At 37.9% G+C, this 18,179-nt stretch overlaps 1 protein-coding gene across 2 annotated transcripts in view; it reads left to right on the top strand.

The window, feature by feature from the left end:
• The first annotated feature begins 253 nt into the window (after positions 1-253).
• NHLRC2 (NHL repeat containing 2) overlaps positions 254-18,179 on the top strand; it is a 33,390-nt gene continuing 15,464 nt past the window's right edge. For both annotated transcript variants that reach the window (XM_041461117.1, XM_041461116.1), the window contains exons 1-5: positions 254-604; positions 2,513-2,665; positions 6,249-6,704; positions 9,042-9,163; positions 10,261-10,390. In XM_041461117.1, coding sequence (XP_041317051.1) covers positions 442-604; positions 2,513-2,665; positions 6,249-6,704; positions 9,042-9,163; positions 10,261-10,390 — 1,024 coding nt within the window. In that variant the 5' untranslated portion in view covers positions 254-441. The remainder of the gene's footprint in view (positions 605-2,512; positions 2,666-6,248; positions 6,705-9,041; positions 9,164-10,260; positions 10,391-18,179) is intronic.

Below are 18,179 nucleotides of genomic sequence, written 5' to 3'. Positions count from 1 at the left end.
GGCCGCGCATTCGCTTCCGCAGGTTCGTCACCGCGGCTGTCACTGATCTTCTCCGCTTCTCCCACAGTATGCCCCCCAAAATGCCCCACATCCCATCGTTTAAATTACTGGAGCCTCGTTTCGACTTTTTCCGGTACTGCTCAATTTTTACATCTTAAAAAACCGTAAAACAGCCGGACGGGATACACGGGCTGTGTTGAATCTGCTGCGCGGGAATCTCCACTGTAGGCTCCCTCTGGGAATGTGCTGCTGTGGAAACCAAGGATACGTAAAAACACGGAATAAGTGAGGAGGTCCGGCTTAAGACAGACGAGTTATTGCGTGTCTGTACTTTGTGCTTTATTGTCTTCTTTAGTCGCGGTTTTCTGCCCTGGTGCCCTGGGCGGTGCCGAATGTGCGGCGGTGAAGCGCCAGGCCGGTAAACAGCGCCCGGGCGAGGCGATGGCGGCGGGCGGGCTGGCGGGGCTCCTGCCCGCCCAGACACAGCTCGAGTACGCGCTGCTCGACGCCGACACTGCCCAGGAGAAGGAGAACCTGGTCTACCAGTACCTGAAGAAAATGGACAGCCGCGAGCGGGACCTGACGGTGCCCGAGCTCGGCGGAGGTGGGTGGCGCGGCCCGGGCGGGGCCGGGGGTCTCCCCGGGAGAGGCGGCGGCGCCCCGGCTCTCCCCGTGTGGGGTTTGCCTGGAGGTGCCGCTGCCTGTGAGGACCGGGCAGGGCCGGCCCCGTGAGCCGCTGTTTAAATGGCACTTGAACTACAAGAAATGTCACTCCTGGTAGCACCAGGAGGGAAGGGCACGGCAAAAGAACCCCTTTAAACATCCTCTGCCTGGTACTGGCTGGAAAAACACTTCCTGTAAAGCCTCTCTTCTAAATCTGTTCCCGTCTATACTGTGTATTTATATCTGTCGCCTGTGGTCGTAGTGAGAAACTTACTAACTCTCCCTGCATTCTCCTGAGCTCTCCTGGTTTCCTGGAGCATCCCTCAGGGTGTTCCCCAGCTCTCTGCTCCATGACTTAGCCTCCCTTCTCAATTTTCACGCCCCGGGGAATACAAACTGTGCTGGAGATGTCATTCGTCCTCCTGAGTGGTTTGCCCCTCTCACACATTTCTATGTCTCTCCTTGTGGCAAGGGGGAAATCAAAATATAAGACCTTGCAGATTCCGCTCAGGGGCTTTAATCTTTGAGTCTCCCTGCAGCTGTGGGAGCTCACAGCACACTGCAAGACAGGAGTGGGAGCTTCAGGGTTAAAATCACACTTGTCATGGGAATGAATTACGGATTTTGACCAGTGGAGCAAAAGGAATGCTCTCTCTGCCTAGATTTGTGGCCCTGAATTGAATTTTAGCTTTTGCCCTAGTATTGTTTCAGTGTTTTGTCAAGGCTTATTTTCTCCTCTGAAAAGAGCTCAAAGAAGTAGCCCATGAAAGGTATTTTAATTCTAATGAAAAGGGAGAAATGCTGTAAAATATATAAAATACCATTTTCTTTTGAAAAGTGAACAGCAAAGCTTCTACACTGTAGGAATAATGCATATACTTGAATTATTTTCATTATTCTCACCAAAGCTAAATGTGTGTGCATCCATTTATGTTTATAAAGATATGGAGATAGAGAACAGTCCTCCTCGTAGTGAAACACAAAGCAAGCCTCCTGCTGACTTGAGTAGGAATAGCTTCTGGCGCTATAAGAGCTTATTTTCTGAAACTGTCAAAGTGAAAGTTCAAAAACTAGTTAGCTTTGCATTTTATCATAACTATCTTTTCCTTTTATAAGTTTCAGAAATGCTAAGAGATAATGCTGGCAGACCACATTTTAGGATATTTATTCCTTGTCTTGATGGGATCAGAGGAGGAAAGACTGTTTTCATGTGTCATGTCAAGTGGTTAAAATAAATGACCAGGAGTACTGTTGTGCATATCTGAAAAAGTTTTCTTCCTTCCCATATGACAGAATTAATTGATACCTGTCATTTCAAACTTTGAAAATCAAGATCAAAGTTATAAGCACAAGAATTTTCCAATGATCTCTGAAATCAGTTCTTTACAGAACTGTTGGAAAAAAATCATTAAGAGTTTGACACTTCTAAACCTTTAGTAGCCTTTATGTGAGTTTTAAATAATTGATTGTTACCCAAATGGCATGGTTGGGGGTTGAATAATGCAGATCATGTTTTAGAATGTATGAAATTTGTTCTGAGGCTTACATGTTCTTTCAATTAAAAAGTGCCTGTATAAAGATGAAAAATACATTTTCATATTACAATGAATCTTACTAATAATATTTTCATTTACTAATTATGAAGAATTGCAAAACATAAGGATGAGTTGGATAAATAAAAGACTTTCTGTCTGCTTTTCTACCTGGATGAAAAGGGATGTCAAACTTTCTTTTTTTTCTTTCTTTTTTTAAAGTTTTTTTTAGGTTAAAAGTACCAAGAACTTTGTGTGGTGTTGGTGCCTTTCCCTACCCTTCCCCTAACTAGCTGTTGCTGTTCTCTGAATTCCAGATCTGCAATGGTTAAACACTGAAGGTCCTATTTCTCTTCACAAAGACCTTTGTGGAAAAGTTGTGGTGTTGGATTTCTTCACTTACTGCTGCATCAATTGCTTGCACCTGCTGCCTGACCTCCATGCCTTAGAGCACCAGTTCTCTGATAAAGGTAAAAGTGCTTTGGCTGGCTCAGAATAGAATTTCCTGGCACTGTTGCAGGCTGAGGAGCTGAGTCACTTTGTTGCTGGTTACTAAACAGCTGGCAATATATCAGGGGTGTCTAAAAATGTCTTCTAGTCTTTTAAGTAGCCTAAAAAAGGTGGCTGTGTGTACTTCCATCGCATGTTTAAATGGGCTAAATAAAGTGTCTGTTTTGTCTGTGTAATTAGGCAGACAGGATATGTGCTTAAAGCTCAAATCTGATACCTCTAAAAATAAGGTGGCTTTCAAAAAGCTGCTCAAGAATGTGAGATACAGGTGCAAAATTAATATAAGTAGGTAACTTTCTAACCTTGGCTGAGGAACCAGCTCTGAGAAGAATATAGTAGATGTGGTAGAGTGAATATAGACAGGTGGTAGAATCAGATATAGATTACTGATTTTTTCCATTGGAACTGAAATAACAAAATATGTAAGTTTGATGTCGATTTTTTTTTTGTATTGGCATCATGTTGTATCCCATTAATAGCCCAGTATTCTAGAGAGAGAATTATGGCCTTTTAAAGTCACATCTGAAATGAGATCAGTCTCACTCTGACTGAATAAAAATGAAGGGTAATTTCTGTTTAGAATGCAGTGTCTTGTCATGATGGCTTGTCAGAGATAAGCTGTAGTCCTACACAGAGTGTGTCAGCTGCTCACTTATCTGGGATATTTTAATTGGCTGAACGGGGAGGTGAAGAACAGTGTTACTTTCAGCCCTAAAATACTGTATTAAATACAATATATATGCAGTAAATAACATTGTAATGTTTGATTCTCCATTGCTGTTTGTGATTGGTTTTAATTTTGGCAGTGTTTATTTTCGTGTGTTACCTTTTTCACTAGAGAAAGAAATTGCAATATATTTGAAATTTACGTAGTGCTTTAGATAGGTTACTTAGTACCTCACAGAAGATTCAAACTAATTTTTCTACCTTGGAAAGCTTAGATGTTTGTTTTGGAGAAATTTGAGATGCAGTGTAATGTTTCAAACAATAGGAACTTGGTCTCAGAAGAAAAAACCTTCATGGCATTTTTTTGGGAGGGCATTAGTTTTAAGTGGAAGGTGAATGGCAAATGATAAGTGAGCTGTTGTGGATCAGACATGTAGGGAAGGAGGTCTAGATACAGATTTTGAAAGATTATATTGGCATAAATTGAATAATACCTTTAAATTATAACTATCTTATAGTATCCTATGAGTGTAGTAATATAGCTGTCATATCCTCAATCTGGTTTTTAACTCTAATGTGTTAAATCAGGTGATAACAAAATACTCATTTTAACAACCTCTCCCCACAAGCTTTCTCCTAAAAGTGCTTGAATATCTTTATACTGGTGTAGAAGAGGCTGCAGCACTCTGAGCTAAAAGCCCACTTGGAGACATATTTTTTCCTTTGACTTGTATTAAACTTCTGTCACAGGAGTTACTCCTTTGCTGATGGCCGATAAATTATTTTCGTATTTGAGCTACCCCTGTAAGTTTTCTTTGGGTTTGGGCTATCCTGTTCCTGTAGAAACTGAAGTGAGAAAAGAGATGCTTGTGGTAAAAGTGGAGGTAAAAGGAAAGAAGAGGTGTGTGGAACATTAATCTTAAATTTAAGGCATTAGGAAAGAGAGGATAGCAGCTGGATTTAGTAAGAGATTAAGGTGCTTGATAGTTCAAAAAATACCTTGGGTTTTTTTTCACTGTAGATCTCCCTTTTGGTTCTTTTCTGCTGTTTTAGTGTTTTGATTGTCAACCCTTTCAGGATTATTTAATCTCTTTTTGCTGTGCTATGTGTCTAAATCCTAACATTACAGTAATATGTATAAATATACAAGGCAGTAAGGGTGGTGTGTTTTTAAGCCATGGAAAAGTTTTTCCGTACGTGGTCTTATATCAGTGTGGATCTTCTTCACACCAGGCAAACGAGATTTACTAATTACTAGGAGAAAGGGAAGGGGAGAGTTGTTGTCTTGAGAGGGTTGAGAAAGATAAAATCTGAAAGAACAAAACATCTTGCTTGGGCAAAGCATCTGTCTCATAATGCGTTTGGATCTTCAGTCTCTTGTTTGAATACTTGAAGGAATATTTTTTCTTAGTTACAGGAACAAACCTTGATGTAATTGATGTACATTGTGTACATACATGCTCTGATGACTTTGTTTCAGTGTGGTTCAAATGCCCTTACGTGGAGCATGTTGAAACTTCAGCTGTGTGATCACCAGACAGAAGTTTAAACACAGGAGGCTATAATGTTAGGGTGATCCTAAATCATTATAAATGTTATAGCACATGTGCCATAGCTCTATTGTCTGGAAGTTCAGGAGATCTGTTTCAAAGTGAAGGCTGCTTTCCATAGGATTGAATGTCGCCCAGCATCTTTATCTGATATGCTCTCGCTGCTATCTTCAGTGGTGCTATTTCTGTTTTTCAAGTGGCATTCAGAAAGTTATTTTAAACCCCAGTGCATATTCAGTTCATGTTATCAGCAGTCCAGAAATTACTTCTATAAGAGGAAGTACTTTTTAATATTCAGAAATAGCTTGGCATAAATCCAGTGTTGTGCTCTGCTGTAATCCTTCAAAGAAAGTGTTTTAAATGGAGTGTATATTGTTATTTCTGAGCATAGCATCCATCATTTCCACAGGCATTTTCCTCATGAGGGAATGTTGTACCCTACTTGTGCTGTTCAGGTGTTGACTATAGAATTGTCTTTCCAGCTTTAATGATGTTTTTGAAGGACAGATACAAGCGCTGGTGCTGATCCCTTCACAGTTAAAATATTTGACCTGCTTTTTGGATTTCAGCAGTTAATGATTGCACAGCTTCAGCTGTCTCATACTGCAACATTCTACATGTTCCAATAGAATTAATAAGACTGTAGCAGTTATAGTGAATTTTTTATTTTGTAATTGTGAAATTGTTATATTAAGCCTGCCTTGTTTGTAATGAGTGTTGTTTGTCATTTTGTCATAGTTGTTAGTGCTGCCATTTTTATTTGAAGTACAGAATACTATATTGATTTTGGAGGCCTATTCATTATATCTTTTGCTGTTTATCTAGAAGTAGTTATGTCCAGGCAATTCTGGAATTCCAAGATTTGGTGTTATTTTTGTGGCTTCTAGTTAACTGTGAAGAAGAATTTTCTAAAACATCATGGTTGTGTACAGGAATGAGAAGACACAAGAGGTGTCCTAAGTATCTTAAAAAAACCCAAAGTATCACTTGAACAGCTACAACTTACCCACAATTATTTTGAAACTATTTTCTAGTCTAGTATATAGAGGTTCAGGAACTGAGAACAATTCATGTCAGCCAGCCGGGGAAGTAATGGTCCTAAAATGTGGTAATTTTACCTAATAGTTAGTTCTGAGTTTCAGTGTTTTCTGTACATAACTATCTATATTCCTACTGAGATAAAATTGCTTTCTGTTTGTTCAAATCCTCTCTCATTCTGGGAAGCAGTCAGTCAGATTATAACTGTTCATTTTTCCTTTTTCTTTTTTTTCTTTTTTTATTATTATTCAAATGCAATTCAGTGGCACAACTTCATTTTTCTTTGCAGATGGTCTTGTTATTGTTGGTGTCCATTCAGCGAAATTCCCAAATGAAAAAGTTCTGGATAACATTAAAAGTGCTGTTCTGAGATACAATATTGTCCACCCTGTAGTAAATGATGCAGATGCAACACTGTGGCATGAGCTGGAAGTGTCCTGCTGGCCAACTCTGGTCATTCTTGGGCCTCGTGGAAATATGCTGTTTTCTCTTGTTGGAGAGGGACACAGAGAGAAATTGTTTTTATTTACTTCTATAACACTGAAATTCTACAAGGAAAGAGGACAAATCAAAGATAACAACATTGGAATAAAGCTGTACAGAGACTCCCTTCCACCTTCTCCTCTGCTGTTTCCTGGCAAAGTGACTGTAGATGATTCAGGAGGAAGGTTGGTCATAGCAGACACTGGGCATCACAGGATTTTGGTTACTCGCAAAAATGGACAAATTCTACACACTATTGGAGGTAAGGACACATGGGTAAGTTTATTATAGCAATTTCAGTTTAGGAGTAGAGTGTGTTTGCTGTGCCTCCTGGGCTGATTCTTTTCCTACAGGAGCTGGCAGTTTGTAAGCATTGCCAGAATTTTGTTTTGAACTAAAATCACTTTTACTCAGTTTGGGGGGATATGGTGTAAGACCATCAGTGGGAGATTGTTAGTAATTGTCAGAGATGCCTAATTGTTTTTTGTTGCTTCATTGACTAAAGTTCATGTTTGCATGTGATGTCCAATATGAATTACAAAATGCATTTAGTATTCCTCTGAAGGAGTTGCAAATGGTTTTAGGTGTAAAGGATATGCATCCACATCAGGCAGCAAGATAGGGAAAAGACCAGAGGCTGTAATGCCTCCCTTTCCAATAGAAGTGAATTTTGAGTTGTAGTGGTGTTGTGAAGAGAGGTTTTTCATGTGTGTTTTTTGTTTGGTTATTGGGTTTTTTTGATGGAAGGACATTCCTGTTTAGGATCTCCTCTGGTTTCACAAGCAGAGGAGAATTACTAAGAGCAGTGGCATTCCAGTAAGTACACAGGCACCTGAGAATGCAGTTGCTTTATTACATATAAAAACACCTGTCTTCTCATCAAATCTGAGATCATAATGTATAAACAAATTGTGAAAATAGTGAAAATATTTTAAATTTAGGCACATTTGTTACAAAGTTTATATAAGTTACATTTCAGCTTCAGAAAACTAAAATCCATAGTTGCTTTTGTGAAATAACAATGTGCTTTACAATGAATGCAAATGAAGACAATTTGCACATGCTTTGTATGCTTTACTGTTTCAGAAATGAAATTGTTCTTTTTTTAAACCTATTAAAATGGTCAGCTACATCTTAGTGCAGCAAGGATGTAACTGTTAGTACAACCAAAACAGACGGATTTAGGAAGTGGTTGAATCCTCAGATTATTGAAAACAATGGTTTGTTTATGCCTCAGAATCAGGACCTGTGTACTGATGTGTCTTATATTACTTAGTCTGGAATTGACTAATGCCTGCCCCAGGGCAGGATCCTACAAATCTCATAAAAATACTCTTCTGTTTAAAGAAAGGAGGAAAAATTCTCTTGCTATTTGAAGTAACACTGCATTGTCTAGACAGGCTATTTATCCAAGTTAACCTGACTTATCATTAAGGTGTTAGCCTAAATACCTTTCTCCTGTAGGATGTGCAAATAAGCATGAGAGAATTTGGTTTCTGCTTGATACGTGAGAAGTCTCTGCCTGCAAGCTACCCTTTAGTGTTCTGGGACATTCATTAAACAGGAATTCAGGAGTGTCCTAAGCTCCAAACTGGTGCCCTCCTTCCTGTGGCATTGTGTGCTGTTCCCTTCCCTGGGGATGTGCACCCTCACACTTCAGGGGGAGGTGCTGGAATCTGACACACCAGTACTTCAGTCCTGTGTGTCTGATAAGGTCTAAACTGATTTCTGACAGGAGGTTGTAAAAGTTTGTGTATTTCAGTGACTCAGTTAAATGATTCAGTGGGCAGAAAATAATGCAATGAAGTTGATAATGCAGTAATAAATGTGGGCAGGCACAAAGGTTGAAATTGTTATTTGCATCATAAATCATGGTGCACACGTAACTCATACCTAAATGTCTTCTGCTGACACATCCTGCTAATGCACTTTAAATGCTACCTCCTCTGAAGTACAGTGCTTTACCTTCAGACTGTTTTGTTCCTTTCTATTTCCTGACTGTTGTATGCAGAAGAATGTCACTCCATCATTCTTAGTGTTCTTTTGTGTAATTAGTTCCATGTCATCTTTTTCCTAATTAGTTTTCTTAATGAGAAAATGTTGGTAATCAAATATTAGTTTCATTTGTGATTACACCAAAATCTAAACCAATGATATGGAGTTGAGCTTTTGAATTTTTTTTTTCCTGCTGGCTTGCTTTGATGTAGTCAAAAATAAAAAAAAAAAAACTGTAGTTTTTTTTTAATTTTTGTCTTCCATTGTTGCTGTTGTCTTTTAGTGCAATTTAGAGCCCTATTAGGACTCCTCTAGAACAATTTAGAACCCTGTTAAGACTTCTCTTTAAAATATGAGCTTAAAAAAAGCAGAAAACTTGTGCAGAATGAGTTCAGAGCTTAATAGCACCAGGCTATTTTGATTACATAGCACAGTGACTAAAATGAGACTACACCAAATAGTAATAATATAAAATGTATAAGGTGCTGCTGTGAAAGCAGCTCCTGGAATATGTAATTCTCCTAGAGGTTTAAATGTGTGCATTTTATTTTTAAAGTGACTTTTTTCAGAAATTACTTTTGAGTTTGGTGTGTTTTATTTATAGGTCCAAACAGTGGAAGGAGAGATGGAGGATTTTCAGAAGCAGCTTTCAACTCACCACAGGGAATCGCTATAAAAAATAATGTTATTTATGTAGCTGATACAGAAAATCACCTAATTAGAAAGGTAAATTTTCCATAAGGATATTCAAAGTTTAATATCTTATACTGTATTCTTCTTACACAGGTGAAAATTTAAACCACATGAATTAACTCTCCAAATAACATCAGAAAGGAAATTTGGTCCACTATCTTATAAAGAAATACTGTTGTGCAGGGCTTTTTTAAGGGCTACATATACTTTTGTGCTTCCTTTCAAATGCAAGTGAGTTGGTCTACTCCTTATAGCATAACAGGGTTTTGGTTTTAGTTTGGTTTTTTTTCCTAGTCAATCTTACTTTCCTGTTTTGAGAAACATCTATTCTTGGTACTGGAAGCAAAAACTGGTTTTGTTTCACTTCCAGTAGTGTCAGATTCTTATCTACAGTTATTGTAGTGCTCTGGTGCAGTGAATATCCAAACTTCCTTGGGCTGTTTGGGTCTCTCAAATGCAGGTAAGTGCCCAGAATTAGCTGCAAGTGTTTTCTTTTTGATTAAACACTTGGAAAGTTTTGGCATGTAGGAATTGGATCTTACATTAGGTTAGGTCAAAATTAGGATAATCAGAAGGAAAGTTTGATGATGCAATATAATATTGTCTTATTATTTGAAGTATTGTGTGCATCTCAGAAGACCTTGGCCTCAGGTCCTCACCAATATCCCATTTGTGATCAGAGGTGCATCCTTAATGCATCTGAGGTGCCTTTGTACAGATTATTTTATATGGAGATGGGAAATACAGTATGTGAGTTGTTATGTCATACTCCTATGTAATTTAAAATTTAAAAGCCACATCCGTTGTTTATCTAAGTATTTATCCAGAAATTTGTGATGCTTCCTTCTACAGTTGTCGAGCAAATTCTGACAGAGCAGTGTTAATTTTTGTTGCAAATGGAATAGTGTTCCACACACATGATTTTCATTCTGCCTCTGCTTCCCCACCCCCATACCCCCTGTCCATCAACAAGCATGATGATAAAATTAATTATTTCCCAAAAAAAAAAAAAGCCAAATGCCTGATATTTGTTAGGATTTCTCTGGTTTTGACATCTATCTCAAATTATTTATAACTTTGGTCAAGTTAATTTCATATGTTCATTTAATGTGTCATTTTGCTTCACACAGATTGACCTGGAGTTGCAGGTGGTGACCACTGTAGCGGGCATTGGAGTACAAGGTGTTGATAAGGAAGGTGGAGCAAAAGGAGAAGAGCAGCCCATCAGCTCTCCGTGGGATGTGATCTTTGGAAGTTCAAGTACTGTATCAGTTGAGCTTTACTATCTCATATTTACATGTGTGACTGTTTGCTAAATGTTTTCCTGTTTTGGTATTAATCTGAGACAGAAGAAGTAAAGATTTACTGTAAAACTGAGTCTAAAACACAATAGTTTATATTGCAAATGGTAACTACAGTTTTGTTTTGGATCCTGAAATGTTACTTGATGGAAGAAAAATTCTTTTGTGTACAGGTATGTATTACTGGATCCAAACACAGAAAGAAATAATGATTACTTTTGTTAGGCCAGTGCCATAAGCCAGGATCACTTAAGAAGCAGGTACATTTTACAGGAAGCAAGTATTGTCTAAAAGTTCCTTTCCTTGACTATACAGACATGTCCAACCACTTGTAAATATTTGAGTTTAGGAAATAAAAATAATTTTATTGGGGACCATTGTTTATTCCTGTTGAGGTGACATAAAATCATTAGGCTCAAGATCACCATAGAGTCAGTCAGACAGGAGAGGAATACCTGAGCACAAACCATGCAAGCATCAGGAGATAAAATAAATCTTTGCATAATAGGATGCAAGAATCACCTTCTAAGGACTTAATTAGCTTTCTTTCCCAATTCACTTAACACACACCTGAGCCTGGCATCTCATAGCTGCCATGTTTTCAGCTGTTACTGACTGTGACTTTCTCACAGTTTCATTTTCATGGAAACTTTCTCATGTTTCCATTTCAGTCTAATTTAGAAGTTGCAGATGCCAGTTTATGAACAATGGCAGAACAATGCTTTGATGTGGCGTAAAACCCTTAGATTGGTATTTCAGACATGAAAAATTGACTTCCAGTATTGGAATTGTTTTTATCTGCAGAAGAACAGGGTGGGGAAGGAGCATGATTTATCTCTAATATCTTGAAATTAGAGGTGCTTTGCAGGTTTGGTAACATTTACTGACATGGAAGCATTTGTTAAAATATTGTGTCAGTTATGAGGGAGGAAAATACACTGAAGTGTGAGGGAATTTAGAATCACAGAGTGGTTTGGGTTAGAGTGGACTTGAAAGACCATTTTTCCCGCCCTCCTGTCATGGGCAGGGACATCTTCCACTAGACTAGGTTGCTCAAAGTCTCATCCAGCCTGGTCTTGAACAATTCCCAGGGATGGGGCATCCACAGCTTTCCTGGGCAACCAGTGCCAATTCCTCAGCATCCTCACAGTCAAGAATTTATTCCTAATTTCTAATGTAAAACTGCTCTCTGTCAGTTTGAGGCCATTTCCCCTTGTCCTATCACTGCATGCCCTTATCAAAAGTCCATCTCCAGTTCTTGTTTAGCCCCTTTATGTACTGGAAGGTGCTGTAAGGTCTCCTTAGACTGTTCTCCAGGCTGAACAGCTCTATCTCTCTCAGCCTGTCTCCATAGCAGAGGTGCTGCTCCAGCTCTCAAATCGTCCTTGTGGCCTCCTCTATCCTTGGTCCAACAGGTTCATGAAGCTGCTTCAGAAATGCTCATAGTGTAGAATCTTCTGATATAAATACATTGTCTGATACAAATACATTGTATAGACAGAGTACAGCCTGCAGCCTGGAGTACTTGAGTGAGCAACTGGGGTGTGTTTTCAGATTTAACACTTCCATTAACATGTTTTGTACAGCAGAAAAGCACCTTTTTTTCAAAGGTCTGGTCAGCAACCCTTACAGTTGTTTTCAGATTTAACACTTCCATTAACATGTTTGTACAGCAGAAAAGCACCTTTTTTTTCAAAGGTCTGGTCAGCAACCTATGCATTCCCTTAAGCATATGGAATCCTACTTGGAAGGGCAAGGAGAAGCACCTGAAAGAGAATCTCACTAGATGTGGACTGCTGCTAATGCAGGCACGAGTTTTACTGAATTTTGTACAATCTGATTTTCCTTTTGTGAACCAGGAGAGTTGTGTGGCTGGGTGGTGTCATTTTCAAGAGATCTTGAACCAGAAAGCTGATCCCTGTGGGATATTATTGCAGAGCTGTTTCACAGATCAACAGAGGGGACTAATAAGTGATCAGTGCTTCAGAAACTTGAGGTGGTTAGCAGAACTATTCAAAGTATCCTATAATTTTACTTTTAATTTTTTCATTTTGCTTTCTTCTGCTTCTGTCAGTAGTTAAATATATGATGATTTTATTTTTTAGTTTTGAGAGCTCTGCTTGTTAAATGTTAATTGATATGATAATTGTTATCAACATGAACATAGTATTTACTGAGTTAGTCACCTGTAGAGGATTAGTCATCTGTACTGTTCAACACTGCTGAATTTTAATAAGCATTTGCATAGAAATCAGATCTTCTGAATGCACATTTTCAGACCTATGCAGTTTTTTTGTATTCAATTAGAACCTACTAGCCAGATGTCTATTTAGATTGCCACAAAATACAATATAAGCTGTCAGTTAAGCAGAGATTAAATCAATTTTTTTTGAGAGGGTAATAAGCCTAATAGATAAAATGGAGAGAAATATACATTACTGAAATAGCAGTAAATTCTAAAATTCTTTAGAAAACTACAACTGGAGAGAGTTGTAAAAATGGAGAGTTACATTGAATGGAATGTTAACAGGAATCTGTCTCAGAACACGAGGAACCAGGGCTGCTGTGCACGTCTAGCAAGGCTTTTTTACTGTCATAAGCTGCAGTGACTTCTTTAAGTTTGTTACCAGACATCAAAATAGTTTGTCAGAAATGCAGCAGGGTTTGCCAAGGTTGCATTGTTGACTTACAAATTGCAAAGCTGAGTCGCGACTTGCTTGAGCGTGGTGGGGTCTTCTGCTACTCTGCCGTGTAACATCGAGTGCATTTGTGCCTCTCAGAGTGCTGTCCTACAACTTACACCCTGTTATCAGAACATTAGAACTGGCCTGCCAATGTCTGTTCAGGCATTTGGATGGGTCAAGTAATTTATTAGAGTTTCAAAAATTATTTTTGTTGGCACCCACACAGCAGTGTCCTTTTTTTTTACGTATGCTTATATCTTTCTGTGCAAGTTGTAGGAGTTAACATGCACTTCAGCAAATGTATGTTCGTTATTACAAATTTTAAAAGTTTGATTTTTGTGTTAACTGGTGTGGCATGTGGGAAATAACACCGTACCTTCCCATTTTCCTTAGACCTATGTAGCTTAAGCTCTGCAGTTTCAGAAGATAGATTTATAGTTGTTTATTTAAATATGGATTGTATAGTTTTTAAACAAGTGGTACTTCTGGGAATTTCCTTTCAGTGTCCAAAGCCATGCTAACCAGAACATGAAAGGGAGAAAAAGGAAGTTGAAATGTTTAAGTTGGTTATGTACTAAATTAGATAGTATTAAACAGCTTATGCTGACCTTTTTCAAAGTCTCAAAGGGGAAAGATGGAGAAAGGTTTTTCCTTTCCTGACATTTCTTGAGTTTACTCCTATATATGGTTTAGGATATGTATTGGCCAACTGAAAAATATTATTTTTTCTTTAAAACCTTAATATGTAGGTGGTTGAGAAATGGAAAATACTGAGAAAAACTTTGAGGACATAGATAAGTCAATATTCAGAACTGATGCTATGTAGCATTCTTTTAAGTATCCACATAGTATTTTCCTAAGTAGGCTTTTGTTGCCCTGTTCTATGCAGAGGCTGAAATCTGAGACAGATTAAGGGAGTGTGAAACACCATTTAAACCAAATTTGGCACAAATGTTTCCCTTTGAGGCAGGGGAGTTAATGGAGACAAAACAGATGGTAGGATTCAGAGTATTCTTCCTTGTCATTTTTTTTATTTCTTCAGTTGTGGCCACTGAGCTTGTGTTTTACCCCCCTGTTAAAATTCTTGAATGAACTCCATGGATTAAATTCTGGCTTTGCTGAGGTTGGTGCTGAAATTTGCATTGATATAGATTGTGTGGGAAGTAGAAGGGGAGGGACAGCAGCTTAAAAATACATTATAAAATTACTGTGTGCTTTTTTAGCTTTCTCTGTTGTGCCCTTCTATTTTTATTTAGTGGGTGTTGAAAGCAAGTGATACTTTAATGCACAGTTGATTTGAGCATGAAATGTTCTTGATAGCTGCATTCTTGCTGGAAGGAACAGGACAGTGACCTGTGCTTGGTGTCTTAACCATGTGTTTCACATTCCAAAACCTGGTCTTAAACTGCATGATTGGAATCTATTTGTAGAAACTCCCAAGTACAGTATTGACCATGCTTTCAGTAAATTTTTTGGAATTTTTTACAGCAATTTAAGTATTATGTAGATAGGATTTAAATGAAAGTACAGTACCTTATCATACTGGTGCAATTTTTATAGCCCTTAAAAGGCAAAAGTATGTCAGATATTTTTCATCCTTCTCTGTGTTTCTGCTAGAGGGTTATTTGGTACCACTGCATTCCAGAGCAAACATTTTTTTCTTCTATTACTCATGGTGACTCTTTCATAATGTAAAAAAAAACTAAAAATCACTTAAGCAGTAAGCAATTAGCATTTCCTGCTTGAGCTCAGATCATACACGAAGTGTTTATGTGTGAACTGCCTGTATCTTGAAGGATGCTTTCTTCTACATGTCACCTTTTTTCCTTCTAATCTGGTCTCATTCTGTCATTGAGGCTGTGGCTGTCACTGTCCTGTGGAAGGAATTTTCCTGGGTAATAGCTGAAAATAAAAGAGCTGCTTTTGCTGTCATCAGGCTTTAATTTGGAATAATTTTCCTGGACAAAGCAAAGCTAGAATTCTCCCAAAGATATGTTGTGTATGTGATATGACTTCCTGATTTAGTGATGTGGATTTACTTTGAATGCAAAAGGCCTGCTCATCTCTTTAGCAGTTTCCTGTGCAAAGTACAAGCTCACAGATACCCCATTATACAAGTTTAGTTCCACAGAAAATCATGGTAAGAGACATCACTGACACAAAACTGTATTTTCTTTATTTTCTTGTTGAACTGGATCCTAAATTACTTGTAAATAGCCATTGTTTTTTATTTGAGATTCTTGGAATTTCAAAGAAGAAGTAACTTCATTAAAGAGAGAGGTGAAGTAAAGTGAAGGTTTTATTCCTGTGTAAGAACTGTTTAGGTGAAAAAGTCTTTAGAGAAATAAGAAATTAGGAAGTTACAGGGCAAAATTGCAGTGAAGCAGGATCTTGCTGAATAGTAATAGTAACAAAATTGATTAGTATTTCACATGTTCGTTATTTAAACAATTTAAAAAATGAGGTACTTATGTCAATATTTTGGTATAAACATGCCTGTGACATACAAAGGCTGAAGTCTTGATGTAAGGATATAATGGGAGTAGTGACTGAATATTCAACAGTAATCTTACTCAATTTAGTTTGACAGGCTGCTTTTCCAAGTTGTACTTCTCTGTGTCTTGACAAAATGCATAATGACAGTGATTACTTTCTGCTGTAAAAAAGAAGCAGTTGTATTAGAAGAGTTGCCATCCTAACTGGTGTCAAACTTAGAATTGTTTTGAAGTCCATGACTTGAAACTGCCTTCTCTAAAAAAAGTATTATATTTGTATATGGAGTGATGGATCTCATTCTCTTTGTTCCACAGTCTACAGTCTGGTTCTATTAATTAAATCTATGTTCACAATAAAGAAGCTTAAACTACAAATCAGATTTGTTGTATTTCTAAAGAATAGTTGGCATATCAGTTCTTAATTTCAGATGCAGAACTGCTGAAAATACACATTTTAGTAAGTCTTAGGGAGGGTTTTCTGGTAAGGAGAAGGAGACACATTTTTTTACTGTTACCATTTGAGGCTGGAAGTGCTTTTGAATATGGAATGCAGGTGTTGGGAGTAGAGGGAGAGATTGTGGTGCTGAAGTACCTTAAGTGTGTGTTTGCTGTGCTTAATTAGGAATGAGTAAAACACGTAACCAGACTTAGCTCCTTCTGTAGTTACAATGATGTATCCCAACACTAAATAATCTAAATTAGTTCTTTCATATTTACAAATCCTATCTCTTCTTCTTGGGATTTTTTGAAATATTTACTGCCATTACAGTTAAAAGGCCTGAGTTAGAAAACTTGGGAAAGAAATAAAAAAGTACTTAATTACAGTCATAATTTTTAGCTCCCTATTATCTCCACTGTATGAAATCCCCTTGGTATCTAAATCCAAGGATTTCCCTTAATGAGAGGGAAGGTATGTTAACTAAGGAGGAAAATTCCAGAAGCATTTTGTTTTATAAAGGGTCGTGCCATTTGCATGATGCAACACTATGTGAAAGAGTGCCAGGTAGCCAAAAAAAAAGAAGCAAATTGATTTTTAGTCATCCAAAAAGGGTTATGTGGACTTGTAAAAGTCCAGGCTTCACTGATAAAGCATTCCTTTGGAGTTTTGCTGTTTGTGTGTCACTGACAAACACTGATTCTGTGTTCTTTTGTCACATTTGCATTTAATTTGCTGAACTTCCAGTGAGTGAAGAGCAGGTGAGATGTGCATTCACTGTGCACGTGCCTATCTGTGAACTGCAGGGTATGTTGTGTAGCCCCTTGAGAATTTACTCCTTGAGAATTTGCTGAGGATGAGTTTACCAACAGACTTCTTCCTTGGTTCTTTTTATTTCTTCAAAGATAAAATTAGTAGACAGGAATAATATTTTCAGACTTAGGTCTATTTAAAAAATGTCAGTGGTGCCAGCCACAAAATGTAAGTTTGATTCCCAGGCTTTTATTTCCCAGACTGGAAGTAGCCATGCAGTCCCAGATAGAGAGGCTGAAAGTGTGGGTAGTCCTGGGAAAGGAATCCCTTCAAACAGATACTGCTGTGTCTGGTGCCAAACAAAGCAATTTCTGTGCATTGAGATTGACTCACCAGTAATGGTCAGCAGTGTTCTGACTGTTTGAAGATGTGCCTGTGTACAGACAGGACTGTGAATTCTTAACGCACAGATGCAGCAGAGGCAGATGCAGGAGCTGCAGCATTGTACAGTAACTGAGGCATCATCCAACGGGGAATGTTTGTGCCCTCAGAGCTGCAGTTCGCTATTAGGGAATGTTTATAACACAAGGATATCCCATTTGCAAGCCATACCTCACTTGGATACAGGCACAGCACAGATAAGAGAGTACATACCCTAATAAGGAGAAACTACTCTGCATTTTTAAAGCAGCTCAAGATGGGTTGGAATGTGGTCCTTAATTGAATAAATGTAAGAGAATTGCTTTTTTCTCTTACGTTGTTTTAGAATAAATTCTTTAGAAATAAATACTTTCCATTCATGGATGATAAGGAATTATTATAATGATGGCATTACCATAATTGTAGCATTCTGGCTCTCCCTGGCCCCCTTCTCCTGTGAGAACTGTGCAAGGATAACTGTGATGTCCTCAAACTGTTCTGTTGTGAAAGAAAAAGTTTTTCTGCCTTTTGTGTCAGAACATAAAGCATTAAACCATGCGAGACCTATTGTGTGATAAAATACCTTGGCCGTGTAGCATTAGTTTTAATTTTCTGGGGTTTTTTATTACAATTTTTTATTAAAACTCTGACATATTTTCCACAATTTCACAAAGAGCCTGTGCTGTTTCCATGCTTGCATCCATTCTCTTTGTTCTAACAGCCATTCAGTAGAAAGTATTTGTGTTAAAATTTATGACAGGTATGGAGCTCTTACTTATTTTTACTGTCTTATTCTCTAGTTGAAGAAGAGATCTTCTCTCTATCAATCTTACATATCCAGTAAAATTTTAATTTAATATTGATACTTTTTTCTCATATTTCATACATCTTGCTGGGTGCAGAATTAGAGTAAGAAGCCTTTTCAATTTTTCAACATCTAGCTGTCACAGTAGAGTTTTC

The sequence above is a fragment of the Pyrgilauda ruficollis genome, unplaced genomic scaffold, assembly GCF_017590135.1.
Source record: "Pyrgilauda ruficollis isolate IOZ18807 unplaced genomic scaffold, ASM1759013v1 scaffold15, whole genome shotgun sequence".
In the NCBI taxonomy this organism is placed as follows: domain Eukaryota; kingdom Metazoa; phylum Chordata; class Aves; order Passeriformes; family Passeridae; genus Pyrgilauda; species Pyrgilauda ruficollis.
This window is presented reverse-complemented; position numbering and strand designations above follow the sequence as displayed.